This window comes from Festucalex cinctus, chromosome 4, assembly GCF_051991245.1.
Source record: "Festucalex cinctus isolate MCC-2025b chromosome 4, RoL_Fcin_1.0, whole genome shotgun sequence".
Classification (NCBI taxonomy): Eukaryota; Metazoa; Chordata; class Actinopteri; order Syngnathiformes; family Syngnathidae; genus Festucalex; species Festucalex cinctus.
This window is the reverse complement of record NC_135414.1, coordinates 29,062,669-29,076,730: the sequence shown is the minus strand read 5'-3', so window position 1 is coordinate 29,076,730 and position 14,062 is coordinate 29,062,669. Positions and strand designations below refer to the sequence as shown.

General features: G+C 39.3%; 1 protein-coding gene across 4 annotated transcripts in view; it reads right to left on the bottom strand.

Moving 5' to 3' along the window:
* Window positions 1–1,843: 1,843 nt before the first annotated feature.
* Window positions 1,844–14,062, bottom strand: part of phkb (phosphorylase kinase, beta) — a 61,645-nt gene continuing 49,426 nt past the window's right edge. For 2 of the 4 annotated variants that reach the window (XM_077520142.1, XM_077520141.1), the window contains 8 exons: window positions 13,409–13,490; window positions 12,145–12,398; window positions 5,613–5,818; window positions 5,345–5,479; window positions 4,994–5,123; window positions 4,798–4,905; window positions 3,276–3,416; window positions 1,844–3,158 (listed from right to left, as the gene is read on the bottom strand). In XM_077520142.1, coding sequence (XP_077376268.1) covers window positions 3,021–3,158; window positions 3,276–3,416; window positions 4,798–4,905; window positions 4,994–5,123; window positions 5,345–5,479; window positions 5,613–5,818; window positions 12,145–12,398; window positions 13,409–13,490 — 1,194 coding nt within the window. In that variant the 3' untranslated portion in view covers window positions 1,844–3,020. Of the gene's footprint in view, window positions 3,159–3,275; window positions 3,417–4,797; window positions 4,906–4,993; window positions 5,124–5,344; window positions 5,480–5,612; window positions 5,819–9,452; window positions 9,544–12,144; window positions 12,399–13,408; window positions 13,491–14,062 lie in introns of all 4 variants that reach the window. The other 2 variants (XM_077520144.1, XM_077520143.1) reach the window with 2 other exon arrangements.

Here is a 14,062-nt window from a genome sequence, read left to right as displayed (position 1 = left end):
TTTTCGTCTGAATTTTTTGGATGACTTCAATTATTTTGGGATGCTTTGCTACTTTTTAATGACATGTTTTACTTTTGATATTTAGAGAATATCAAAACAAAATCAAATAATATATGTTAAGCTAATTCAATTTTTCTGCGATTGACTGGCAAACCAGTTCAGAGTGTACCCCACCTACCCACCTACTGCCCACTGGCAGCTGGGATAGGCTCCGGCAGCCCCCGCGACCCTTGTGAGGATCATGTGGTTAAGGAAATGGATGGATAATTCAATTTTTTGTATATAAAAAATGTGCACACGCATTTCATTTATTTGTTTTGCAATATATCCATTCAAAAACGTTTGGTTTACAATTGTGGACAACTGCATTTTTTTTAAATTCATTTGACAGTATTTTTTTTATGACATAATTGCAACCACAATTGTTTTGATGTACCGTTCAATATTGTCTGCTGCCGTTACCTTGATACAAAAAAATAATAATAAATAAAACAAAATAGACATCCATCCATTTCCTGAACCACTCATGCCTCAAGGCAATTCTTATTAAAAATAAAAAGTTTCTCGCACTTCCAGACTTTGCCTGTAGATGCCACTAGACAACTGTTTCCTCTATTTAAGAAGGAGTTAAAAAAAAAAAAAAGTCCTTGCAGTAGGGACGCTAGCGTATTCTCGGATTAAATCAACGTTTAGCTGACGGATGTGTTGTTGCCATGGCAACACAATGATCCTCCTCTGTCATTGTCACGTAAGAAAACTCGTTGAAACAAGGTCGAAAGCTCTAAACAGCTGTGGTCGCTAAGTGATCCGCGTTTATCGTCCCGGGCTGCGACGCTATTCAGCCGTGATTCACGACCTTCCCAAACTTGGCCCCGCTTAATATGACACGTTGATTCATGGGTGTCACCTTGGACCGAATGTGGAGTTGCAAATGCTGACAGAACGCATCCCTTTAGGACGATGAGAGTCCGTCCGGGAGTCATACAATTGGAGGTCCCCAAAACTCTTTTCAATTTATTTCGTCCGTCAGTCAGTTTGCTACCCAACCATTGGAATATGTTTCATCAATGTTTGCATAATGATTATCTTTGACCCACCCACTTGTTTTTCAATCTATTAGAACTGCATTGAACTGATATAATGATATGTACCTTAATCACTTTATGTTAGATGTCCTTCAAAAATCAACAGAATAATTGAGTAAACTGGTTGTTGCCACCCATTTTGCAAAAACAAAAAAACAAAAAAAACACCCATCACAGTTGGTGATGACGGTTATTTTCTGCGGCTTAACAGCGTTCAATATTATGGATCCCCGCTGTTTGCCAGGAGGCGTCTTCGCCCCTAAAAATAACATTATCTTTGTTTCAAGGTGCACAAGCCCATTAGCGACAAGAAGAAAAGTCAATTAAAGCGCTGATTAAAAATTCCCTCCAGGATGTCAGGCGCGGGCGACGTCTTATTTTGTAGCTTGGTCTGACGAAATACTTTTTTTTTTTTTTTTTTTTTTTTTTTAAAGAGCTTGTGTATCTTTTCTTGCCAACATGTGGCAGCTGTTTAACAAGAAGTTTGCTTCGTGTGAGACCAATTAAGTTTTGTACTTTATAGTTAACTTCAAGTACACGCGAGCCTTGTCGATCAAGAGTCGACCCACAGAAAAGTCTCAAAAGCCTGTGCCAGAAAAGACACAGCAAGTCGGCCATTTTGGTTGAGAAGCAGACATTTTAGCCAGTTTGATGACTCACCACCATCAACAAAATAAAACTCTAATAGCAGTCCACAAGGGCTCCTCTGTCCTACTAAAGAGTGTTGATTACACATAACTGTGGACAAAATGCAATAACACTTTTTAAATAACTTTTTACTTCTCCTTGAATTACTGCCATTTAGCAGAAAAAAAATGAAATGTGCATGCAAACATGACACATTAAACATTTAGCATGTATCCAAACACGATGACGCAATTCACATTCAAAGTGGATGATTGCAAAAAAATCTTTGCACTGGATTAGGAGCAAAACATGCTTCTGACAGTCATAGGCACAATTATAAGCAGGATGTTGTGATGATGACTTCACTGCTTCAATTTTAGCTTGCTTCAGATTAGCGTGACACTGGCGGCTAATAGCTAGCGTTGCTCTGTAAAAATCCGAGGATGTGGCTTGTTAGGATGACATTTCGCTTCCGTCAAAAATGTCTCAAGAAACCACGATGGACGTATTTTTCAACGCCAGTTTTACTTAGGAAGATGAAATTTGTTAGGCATGATTAGACCCATAAAAAAAACTGTCTCAAGCGCTCAACAGATGAAATGCTAAATTAGTCATTTGAGCCATTTCCAGGCATCTTTCAAAACTGAATTTGGCTCAAAGAGATTGTCCGATTGATCCCAAATTGGAATTACAGATACTAGATAGATGGATGATGCTAAATTGTAAAATGTTTTATAGCCTGTTTCACTTAGCAAGATGAAATTTAGTAGGAATTTCTATTATGATCAGACCCACACAAAAAAAGTCTTAAGAACCTATGATGTAAAACAAACAGGAGGTCAGATATTTTAGTTTGATTTGCCATTTTAGGGTGATTTTGTCTGATTATGACCAGCAAAGTGGATGTGGGGTTAGTAAACGTTTGTTTGCCAAATTAGCTACTACCAGACGTGTCTCGGCATGGCTTAGCTCACTTTAGCTTAGCTCGAAATGTCAATTAAAGGGCACTTCTTTCGAAGCTTGTCTTGCTAACCGGCCCGTAGCTTTTCTGAGACATCTGCTGAGTGTTGAGTATACTATAAGGACTAAAAGAAATGTAGTTAGCTGCCCTTAAATGGCAAGTTTCTCAGTCTTACGCTAAAGTTAGGCTTGAAAGACAACAAACAAAATGACTAACTCATAAGCTATGATGCCCTCGCATTTAGATCAACCATCAACCACGTGGTGTTTCGCCACTACTGAAATCCGCTCAGGGTCGAGTGCGCGTGCTAATATCAGCAAAGTGACGGAGCAGCGGCAACTGCGCTTCTAGCTAACAGAACACGGGTCATCCTTGCAGGGCTTGACGTCCCCCTGAAGCAAAAGGGTCATGACGGCTTTCGTCAGGTAGCTGGAAGTGCCCCTCCGGCCCACGGGCGGCGTGTTGTAGAAAGCCTGCATGTCGTCCTGGGAAGGCGTCGGGGTGGGGGGTGGGGGGGGGTGGGGGGGGGTGGGGGGGGGTGGTGGGGGGAGGAACCCGGTGAATTTTCAAACACACGGGAAGGAGGGCAGAAGGCTTCATACCTGCTTCTCGGCGCCTTCCGAGCGACTGCGATCCCGCTGGAAGTCGGCGAAGGCTTCCTTGACGAGACTGTCCAGGTCCACCTTGTCAGCAAAGTCCACTTCCGGGTTTCTCTCCAGCACGATGGACACCACCATCAGCAGCTGCTCGCACACAGACAGAAAATATGATGCTAATTTGTCCATTTATGTTGATTAATTTTATTACACATAGTATTTTCTATTTAACTCATTCACTGCCAGTCATTATAGAAAATTTTTACATTTCCAATACTCACGTGATATTACATTCAATAATTATATATAAACCGAATCTACCAAATAACAGAATAGACTCCCTACTTTTTGTCCCGTCCCGTTCTTTTATAATTGACAGCAGAAAAATTTAGGTTTGCCAAAATACAGCCATTTCTCCCATGGACTCTGAAACTGTGTTTATTTCCTATAAAATGGGGCTATGATGTCATCTACCGGTGGTTGGGCATCAGTAAAGTTGTTTCCAAGTTTGATATTTACAGTGGAGCATGCTCAGATTCGCCCCCATTTAGCACCGCTCTAAAAAATACAATTGACAAGTATACTTGTCAAAGGCAGTGAATGAGTTAAAAAAAAAAAAAATAGTCACCTGAATAATTGTTTGTTTTTTCTTTTAATTACAGTAGTTTTATATTCTCATTAATATACTTTTATTTTCTTGCAAATATTTGCACTTGTTTCATTTTATTTGAACAAAAATTAGCCAGATTTTAAGATAATCTGAACACATGGTTGAATGGGAATTAATCTAATATTCCCTATTTATTAAATTAAATATAATGTTAAATTTGAATTAATTATTTTTCCAAGTTTCATTATTCTACTTATTTTTTTTTCCCATTTAACGGCTATAAATATTTGCAATTCTTAAACAACATTAAACAAAAATAGCCATCTATAAAAATATTTAAAAAAATAAATACAAATACAAATACAAAAAAATAAAAAATGATGTATTAATATAATATAGTATGGAAATACAGTGAGAGCATTTTTCATTTTAGTGACAGCAGCAAATATGTATTTTTTATTTGACACTGTAAAAACAATTCGTATAAATAATATAAAGTCACATAGATAGAAAAGGGGAATAAATAGAAACATTTCTATAAATTAATTGTAAATTCTAATCTGAAAAAATCTGATCGAATCTTTTAAAATTTATATTTTGTATTTAATTTGACGACTGAAAATTAACTTGCAAAATTCTAAACCCAAATGTAATAAATATTAAGATAAAGATAAAGATAAATAAGAAAAGGAATTAAAATACACAATTGCATTACTTTATTTTAATTATAAATAATAATAATAATAATAATAATAATAATGTTTTTATTATAAATAACTTTCAATACTAATATTTTATTTGTTTATATATTTAAATATTTTATGTCACAACTGGGATTTGAAAAACAAAAAAATAACATAAAAAAGGGAATTATCGGAGAAAAGATCAACAATAACCCCACCGAGTGCAATCGTTTACCTCCACGATGGTCTGTCTGTATTCGGGCAGGACGATGCTCTTCAGCGTGTCCTCCACCAGCAGAGAGAAATTCATCTCGTACATGGTCATGTCAGACAGCGTCGGTTGCTACGAAAAAAAAATGTACGGAAAGAAAGAAACGATCAACCTGTGGCCCAAGTACTCCACCACAAAGACATCCCCTTGCAGGAGGTACCTGCGGCAGGTGCGTCCCGCCGACCAGAATCCCGTTGGGGGTCCTCTCCAGGATCTGCCAAACCCGGTCGTAAAACCCCAGAGGGGTTCGATTCAGCGAGCCGTCGATCTGGCGGCGGTGGAGCCAGGACCTGCGGAAGGTGAGACCAGGCCGAGCTGAGGAAATTGTCTTCCCGAGTTGACGCGCATTCCATGAGATAAGATAAATAGAAAAAAAAAAAAAAAAACTTTAATGAAATCCCCACCGAAGTGTTGCGGCAGATAGCGGAAGATGGATGTGGACGCGTTAGAAATAATTAAAAGTGGAGCGGATTACACAATAAGGCTCGCGATAAGGAACGCATTTGAGTACCTGCCCGTGTGCTGAGGCTGCAGCACGTCCAGCAGGAGCTGCTTGATATCGCTGGGAGAAAGCTGGTAGATGTCCTGGGGGGGCATGTCCCCCGCACGGATTCTCAACTCCTGCTTCATCGCCTGGACGATCCACCTGACGACACCAAGCATGAGGATCAAGCTCATCGCGACAATTTGCGCTCGGACTCAAGAGGTCCAAGGTGCTGCTACTTAGTAGACGAGATCCAGTAGCGACTCGAACAAAGACAAGAGCTCATAGAACCAACCCGACTCGGATCTTGAGCATGCCGCTGAAGAGCTCCGGGCTGTTGGAGATGATCCACCCGATGTGGATGACCAGCTCCTGCTGCAGGACCGCCTCGCGCTCGCCCCCTGGTGGGCAGCACTTGCTGTAGATGATGCCCTGGATCACGCTGGGAGACAGCGGGTTGGAAATCACCTCCTCCTCGTGGCCGAACACGCCCAGGGTCACCTGGGAAAAGGACCCACAGAGAATTAGAAAGTTCTACAGATATCCCATGGGGGGGTGGAGGGGGAGGGGGGGGGTGTTTTGTTCATGCCACGTACAAGCAGCTATTTCCACACTCCACACATTGTGCATATAGTCCCTAAAGCAGGGGTGTCCAAACTTTTTCGTCTGAGGGCCACATACAGAAAAATCAAATGATGCAAAGGTCCACTTTGGAACTTTTTGACTTTAATTTATCAAACACACTAAAAATCAGTCAGTCATGCTACCTGAACAATTTTCTATAAGGCAAATAGTGTAAGATTTAAGATAAACATTTTGGGATGGTTGAGCCGCCGTAACATGACAGAAAATATCAGTCACCGGCACTTAACAGCAGCTGAATCTCATCTCGACATTCTAAAACACGAGAGGAGCAATCGGTTATAAGATATCCACTTTTCAAGCAGTTACTCGGGAGTCGTTGATGTAATATTTTCACAATTTGGACCTTGACAGAGCAAAAAGCGGATGATACAGTTTTTGCTTCGCGATCTTATGAAGAGTAATGTTGCGATTAAAATCTTCCCTAAAAAAAAAAAAAAAAAAAACTTTTCCTGGTTGATTTCTATTTGATTTTTAGTCTTGATTTTTTTTTACTCTGATTTGTAATGAACTGTTTTTAATTTACTGTCTGCTTCTATTGCTTTTATTACCTGTGCTGTGCACTTTGAGATTTTATAAATGTTACAAATAAAATCTATTATTATTATAAAACACATACATTAGTGGCAGATGTCATTTTTAATAAATGCCATGAGCTGCTGAAAAAATAAATAAATAAAATGAAGGGCGGGCCACAAATAGCCCCCGGGCAGATAGTTTGGACACCCACTGCCTTCCGGACTCTCCAGATGATCTAAAAATAGTGCTGCCCAAGCACCGACTCAAACTAGGAGGAGCGATCGTAATTCTTCAGCACTGCATTTGCCCTTTAATGTTCTCCATTAACAGCAAGTCCCTAAAGACTCTCCAGCTGAACCAAAAATGCTCCTGCCTGAGAAGAAATGATCGTAATGCAGTCAGGTGTGCAGATGGGATTGAGCAATTGGTGGACCAAGCTGTCACCAAATCATTGTTAACAATCAAGTATTTTTCCTCTAATTTGGGCTTTTATGTTTAATTAAAATTGTAACCTGAGGCTCGGGCCTAACCACTGGAACGTTACCATTGACTTTTACAAGATAAGTTTGTCGCTTGATGTTGGGACGGGAGGGGGGTGGGGGACGAATCTGAGTCACTTTCAATCTGAGGGATCATATATCTTCCCCAGTGCCATCTGTCCTCATAAATGCGGCACTACTTTCATATTTCTCTTGAATGCGAATGAATGAATTCTATTTAACACAATTTCCAATGATTCCATAGCTGGTCCAAAATGCTGCTAACTGAGTACCGAAAATAGTTAGCTTAAAAGAACAAAGTTATAGTAGTTAGTCAACCTAGCTAGTCTCCGGTGCTTCTTCTCAACAATGCATTTGCTCGTCAATGATCTGCATTAATATGTTATATTAACTCATTCACTCGCCGCCATTTTCACAGAAGCAAAAAAAAAAAAAAGTATGTTTCTATCTGTATTCGTTTTGCAGCAATTAGCATTAGAAGAGAGCCCAAGTTTCATCAGTTTTCACAAATCTATTTAAAATTGTAAGTAATTGAGCTTTTTTTCTACATGGCCCTGGTTGATCTCCTTTGCTCTGCTGCCACCTGCTGGCCGTTTGTGTAATTACTACCATTTCTGCAACCGTTCTTTTCAGTTGAGAGGCTGCATCAAAGTCTTATGTTTGCTCTAGCATAAAAAAAACAAAAAAACAAAAAACACAAAAAAAACGTATAAATACGTCTTCGGGACACTTAAAACATAAAAAAACAAACAAAACAAAAAACGTATTTGCACGTTATTGGGAGCAAATGAGTTAAGTAGCAGCATTTTAGACCAGCTGGATAAAGAATATCGAATAGCAAATTTGGTCTTGTCAAACTTTTACTGGAGTTCTAGCTGGTGCTAAGGGAGCAGCATTTTGGACCACTTGCGTCATGCAATTAACATTTTGGACCAGCAGGAGAGACTTCAGGAAGTTTTTCTATTAACACTGAATATCGAAATTCTATTGCCGGAGTACCGATCAGAACTATAAGAGAAGAGAGCGCCAAATTTGCAAGTAGCTTGTGTATTGAGGCAATCTATATGCAGATGCACACCTTGAGCTACTTGAGCATAATGAAAGGCTAAAAGTGCTCACACGGGTATGAAGGAAAAAAAAAAGAAGAAGAAAAACGAGGCTAGATAAGCGAGGCTCTCGAAAGGAGGAGGCTAATCTGCAAGAAACACTTGTGAGGCCAGACGATGGTCACGGCGGACTCACTCAACGGGGTCATGAGAGGATCGGCGGGCACGTACACGGCGATGACGCGATGGAAGGCGCAAATGAGGTGACCAGACGTTCCCGCAAGAGGAAGCGGCACGGGGAGGTCCAACGTGATTTTACTTATATATATATTTTTTCCTCAGTGAACATTAAAATGAACAATACGATAATCAGAGAGAAAAACAGTCATTGTTGTGGTATTTAGGCCACACGGAGGGGGGGGGAATTGTGACAGTAAAAGTCAGACAAAAATACAAAAATTGAATAAATAAAATAACAGGTTAAAAAAAATTAAAACAAAGTAAACGGAAACAATATAGTGAATTAGAACGAAATTCAAACATAACAAAATTAAAATGAATAAATTAAAAAAATAAAATTAAATTAAAAAAATGCTGTATATAAAAAAAACAATAATTAAAACACACACAAAAAACAAAACAAAAAAGTATTTTGGCACAGCATTATAAGCAGTTATGTGGATATGCAGTGGTTGTCATCATCACTTCTGATGCGTTGTCAACCAATTCTGTATTTAAGAAATAAAATATAGAATGGCTGACTTAGGGCCACATTCCATGTGCGTAAAAGGGAAAAAGTGCACAACTGTGTTTTTCTGGAAGAGAGAATATAGCCCTACTCTAAATGTATGGCAGGTCTCAGAGAAAGATACATTTTTTTTTTTATTTAAATTAAATCACAAAAATAATAATACAATAAATAAAAAAGCAAACATAATTAAATAAATTAAATTAAATTTGTGTATTTGTGTTGTAACAATCGTAATACTTATTGTCTCTTATGGGAATGCCACCATGCTAAAATTTTATTAATTATTTTTTTTCCCTTGGTTATTTAATATTCATTGCTCTCTGGGTACTTGTTTAATTTTGAGTCTAAAAAGTTAGTAGCAGAGTAGCTTGACATGATGAATGGTAGATGTGGGTGGGATTAAATACGTTTCTTCTTCTTCTCACTTCCTTTCAGGCAGAATTGGACTTTATCTTCCTATTTTGTTTTTTTCTGTCTTTTTTTTTTGTGGAACATGACACCTATTGTGTGCTTTGTTAATGTCTGAAAAATAAAAATAAATAAAATAAACTAAATAAATAAATTAATTAAACAAATAGATAAAAATTTAGAATTATTATTATTATTATTTACTTTTAGTCATAAAAATCCAACTTGTCCCCCCCTAGTGTCTCCCTGGTGCCCGTGTGTCCACTTACCTGCTTGCCATGCACTAAAACACTAGTAATACTGGGAGCAAGGCTGTCCACCAGCTTAGTTAACAGACTGGCGGCAAGACGGACAACGGACCTAGTGGGCGAAAAGACATTGGACGTCAGACAGACAAACACAGCTCCCCACTGTCGCATTAACTGTGAGGTCCGAACAATTTGCCGTGTTTGAGGTCGCTCCGAGATGCCGGGAAAAATTAATCTTCAACTTAGCACCGACAAACATCACACTCCAAACCAACAGGGGGCAGCACATTAACAAAAGCCCTGTGCTAAAGCCAATTTTAACACATGATGAAAAATTTTGTCCGGTCTCTTTATTTATCTCATAAAAATTGAAAATCAAACTAAAGACAAACGTCAAAACATCAACAACGCAGTCAACCGAACCGGCCTTCTCCAATTATTCATGAAAAGCAGATCACTAGCTTACACTTGATATTTTAATGTTCACTCATTATATTTGTTAAATTGGTCTTTCAGTGTGCCTCCTCTTGCCTGCCTGAGGGTGAAAAGCAGCACACGTTGCCCCTGGCAACCGGTGGAGCCCAAGCCATCCTCCACAGAAGAAATTAAATCATTTCAATAATAAGCCAGGATGAATGATGAGCGTGCGCGCGCGCGTGCGTTTGTGTGTCGGCATTCGGCGCGGGAACACAAAAAGCGCGCAGATGAATAAAAAGCAACGGCGCCGCGGCGTTTATGAGGCATGATGTGGTGTCACTCCGCCGACACTTTGTTGGCCAACCTATTTCAAGCTTCACTTGCTGGCCAATGTTAGGGAAATGAGAAAGTAAATTGAACCCGAAGCGCTGATACCATTTCCAAGCGGGGCTAGAGAAAGAAAAAAAAAGAAAAGAAAGAAAAACAACAGCCTGGGGGCTTTCTCCTGCCCTTCTCTCTTTGGCATAATCAAATCTCACTGCTGTGTGTGCAAATACGCCTTCAGCCAATTAATACAAACCGTATACAGGGGGAAGTTGTCGCTGTCAGTCAGACTACAACACACTATGATACTCAAGCACACACACCCATATTGATGCATACATCTACTGGGGTTGGGTCTAGAGTGAGTCAGGTCAGTACGATTTTGAATTGATTGAATATGATGTACAGCAGAAACTCAAAGGAGGTCAAACTCATATGATGGGAAAGGAATCCGGACATTTCAAGCTGAGGTAATAATGAGAAATAAAGGACGCATGAAAGTGATCTCCTCAAATGAGAAAATTTACTTGGAAATACTCCTCCTTTGCTGAGTAAAGTCTACCAACATTTATCTATTTATAGTTTAAAACGGTCTCTTACCGAGACCAGCTAAAAGCAGGTCTAAGTTGTGGCGCAGTGACAGTACCTATAGGTGCTTACATCTGTGTTCTCCTATATCAACGTCTGTGTTGACAGTGTCACCGTGGACAAACGTCTCTTGACCTATTCCAACCAGAAACCATAGATGACTAAATATATCCATGCTGTAATACGGGATTATGACGTTGCTTTCAAATCTTTTCCATTTTTTTCCCCCCAAAGAAAGGTATATGGTTTACTGGTGAACAAAATGAACATAGAGGAGCCTTGAATTTGTTGTGTTCTTGTATTCGCCATCTCCATGCAGCTCAAGGAAGTGTTCCTCTAATGGGCGACAATTGCTCAACTTGGTATTGCAAATCGTGCAGTTTGGATGCTGACTCCCATCATTCAACTCAACTCTATATTTATAGAGCACTTCAAAACAGCCACCAGGGGCAGCAGATCCAATGAAACCAGCAGAGGCCCCAGAACTGAACCCTGTGGAACACCATACGTTCCATTTTACAGGTCGCTGTTAGTCATATAGCAAATATTTGTCTGACCACTTCGTTTTTGCTCGACATACAGGGCGCTCCAAAATGTTTGACGCCATTTCGTAGGCCAATAATTTTGACAATTTTCGTTGGAATGGCCTCAAAGTTTCACAACTTGTGTAGAAACGTTTCAAGTTTTTGTGCGTAACATCGAGCTTATACAAAACACGTTCTGAACTTCCTAAAAAGCACTTGGGCTGTAATTCCAAATTATAACCTGCCACTTGGTGTTGAACATTTATGAAAATCTGTCATAGAACCAACAAATATTTGTACTTTTCTTTGTAAATTTAACCAATAAAACTTATGACCGTCAACATAAAGTGTATTTAGTTTCATTAAGATCCATCAAGTAGTTTCCGAGATATTTAGAATGGGCAACCATTTTGGAACACCTTGTATTTAGTTTGAAGGGATTTGAGTCAGATGTGCCGAACTCTTGAGACGAACTCACCGAATCCCTTGCAGGTTACTTCGCACTGGTCTAAGTTAACATTCTTAATGCTCACAAGAACTCTGTCAACAGTGTCAAAAGTACTGCACAACCGTGGGGGATGAGGACGGATTGACTTTAGAGGTTCCCCTGTACATATTCCAAAAGTCTTGTCGTTGGAGTGTTACAGCCAACAAGGTTCGCCGCGTGATGTTCGATGACATGAAAGCAAGCTAACCAGCTAGCAAGCAAGCTCGCACACGGGCATGACGTTTACTCTCGCAACAAAGGATTCGTCTCGACGGCTGTTTTGAACCTAGCTTGTTAGCAAGCGCGGCGCTAAGCGAGCCACTAACGGCTAGCATGCAGACTTCCGCCTCTTCCGGCGGGACCCGTTCGTTACCTGCTTGCCCTTCACGAGTATGGACGTTATGTGAGGCGCGATAGAGCTGGCCAGCTTCTTGGTGAAAGCGGCGGCGTCGCGCACCGCCATCCTGCGCGTCGTTGAACACAACAAACCGTTACAACGTGTGTGCGTGCGCGTGCGGGTTTTTGGAGGCGTGTTTGTGCTTGTGTGTGTGCGTGTGCCAACGTCAGACCAAAGTTTGCGGCTGCCAGCTTGTCGGTAGATCCTCTCCAGCTCTTCCATCAGGTTCTCTGCAAGTACAACAAGCCGTCGTCCATTGACGGGAAAAGAATAAACGCCTACCTCATATATTTGGGGAAAAAAATCTTGTAAAATATGACTCTCATAATATACATCACAACAGACTGCAGTTATAATATATGAAATAGAAAAAAATAATAAAATAAATAAATTAATAATAATATAATTATTGTTATTAACTCTTTTACTGCCACACGTTATCAAATTTCGAGCATTTTAACTCATTTTTCGAAGCAAACAGAATAGTGTGTTCTTTTACTACATATACAACATGGGTACCACATGAAAGATCGCATTCTTTCATTAGAAAAAAAAAAGTATGTTTCTATCTTATTCCGTTCTTTAGTAATCACCTTTTCGAAATAGGTCATTTGAGTGACATTGAGCGAAAATTTTAAAGAAAAAGATACATTTTTTTTCCACAACAGTGACTTTGACACTCATATTTTTTTAGTGACGTTCCGTCAAATTAGGTTTAATGTTACAAAGGCTTTGATCATTCACGTCAGCCTTGAAAACGTTCTATTTCCTCAGATTGCGTCATGTTTCATTGTAATTCGCAGCTCTAGTTAGGGCCCGAGCGGCTACCGCTGCGAGGTTAAATAAACCTGAGTTGAGTTGAGTAATTCCATACACCGGCAGCCCATTGAAAAGAGATACAATGCTGCCATCTGCTGGCCATAGTTAGTGTGTGTTTTTGAGTTCACAACTCATTGACCCGGCTGCGCTGCACTTGGATGTTGCACTGACCACTGATATATTAAAATAAATAAATAAATAAAAGTAGTTGACGTTCTTGGCGGCCAAAGAGTTAATATAATAACAATAATAACAATAATAATAATAATAATAATAATAATAATAATAATAATAATAATAATAATAATAATAATAATAATAATAATAATGTATTATTATTATCATTAATAATAATAATAATAATAATAATAAAAGAGAAAAAAAATTCCGATGCTGGCATTCACAATCTGTTCCATCTTACCGTCCTTGGTGAGGAAGTGCGATCCTTCCCTCCTCAGCAGGATTCCGGCAAGTTGAGCCTGGCTGGCCAAGCAGTCGCAATCCTGGATGGTGACAAACACAAGACGCAGTTAATCCATATTGTGGATACAAGAATACAAAAAAAAAAAAAAAAAAAAAAAAAAAAGCAAAAACAACACGCACGTTTCCAGCCACTCGTGAAACGCTGCCATGAAATTGTAATGAGGCGACTCGGTGCCTCGCATGACAATAATGCATAATAGCGCGTATCGCCTCATTTCCATGGGAATTAAATGAGGAATATGCATGAAATGGGGGGAGATAAACAAGGCATTCTCATGCACGGCGGCAACAAAGTCACTCTCAACTTTCTGCTTTTGCTTCCACTTGCACAGGACACTTCATTAGGTACTGTTACACGGGTTTCCAATACGATCAATTATGCCAATGTAAAAATGTGAGATAATCGTACGGTATTTTTCTCCATTTGAAATGAGTCAGCCTTTTACGACTGCTTCAGGCTAAAATTCTTAATTATTCTCTTAATTATTGGAAAAATGCGGAAATGTGGACTTGGAAGAGAAAAAAAAAATATCTTACTACATATACAGTATACCATTATCCAACAACAATTATTTTACTAGTACCACTTAAC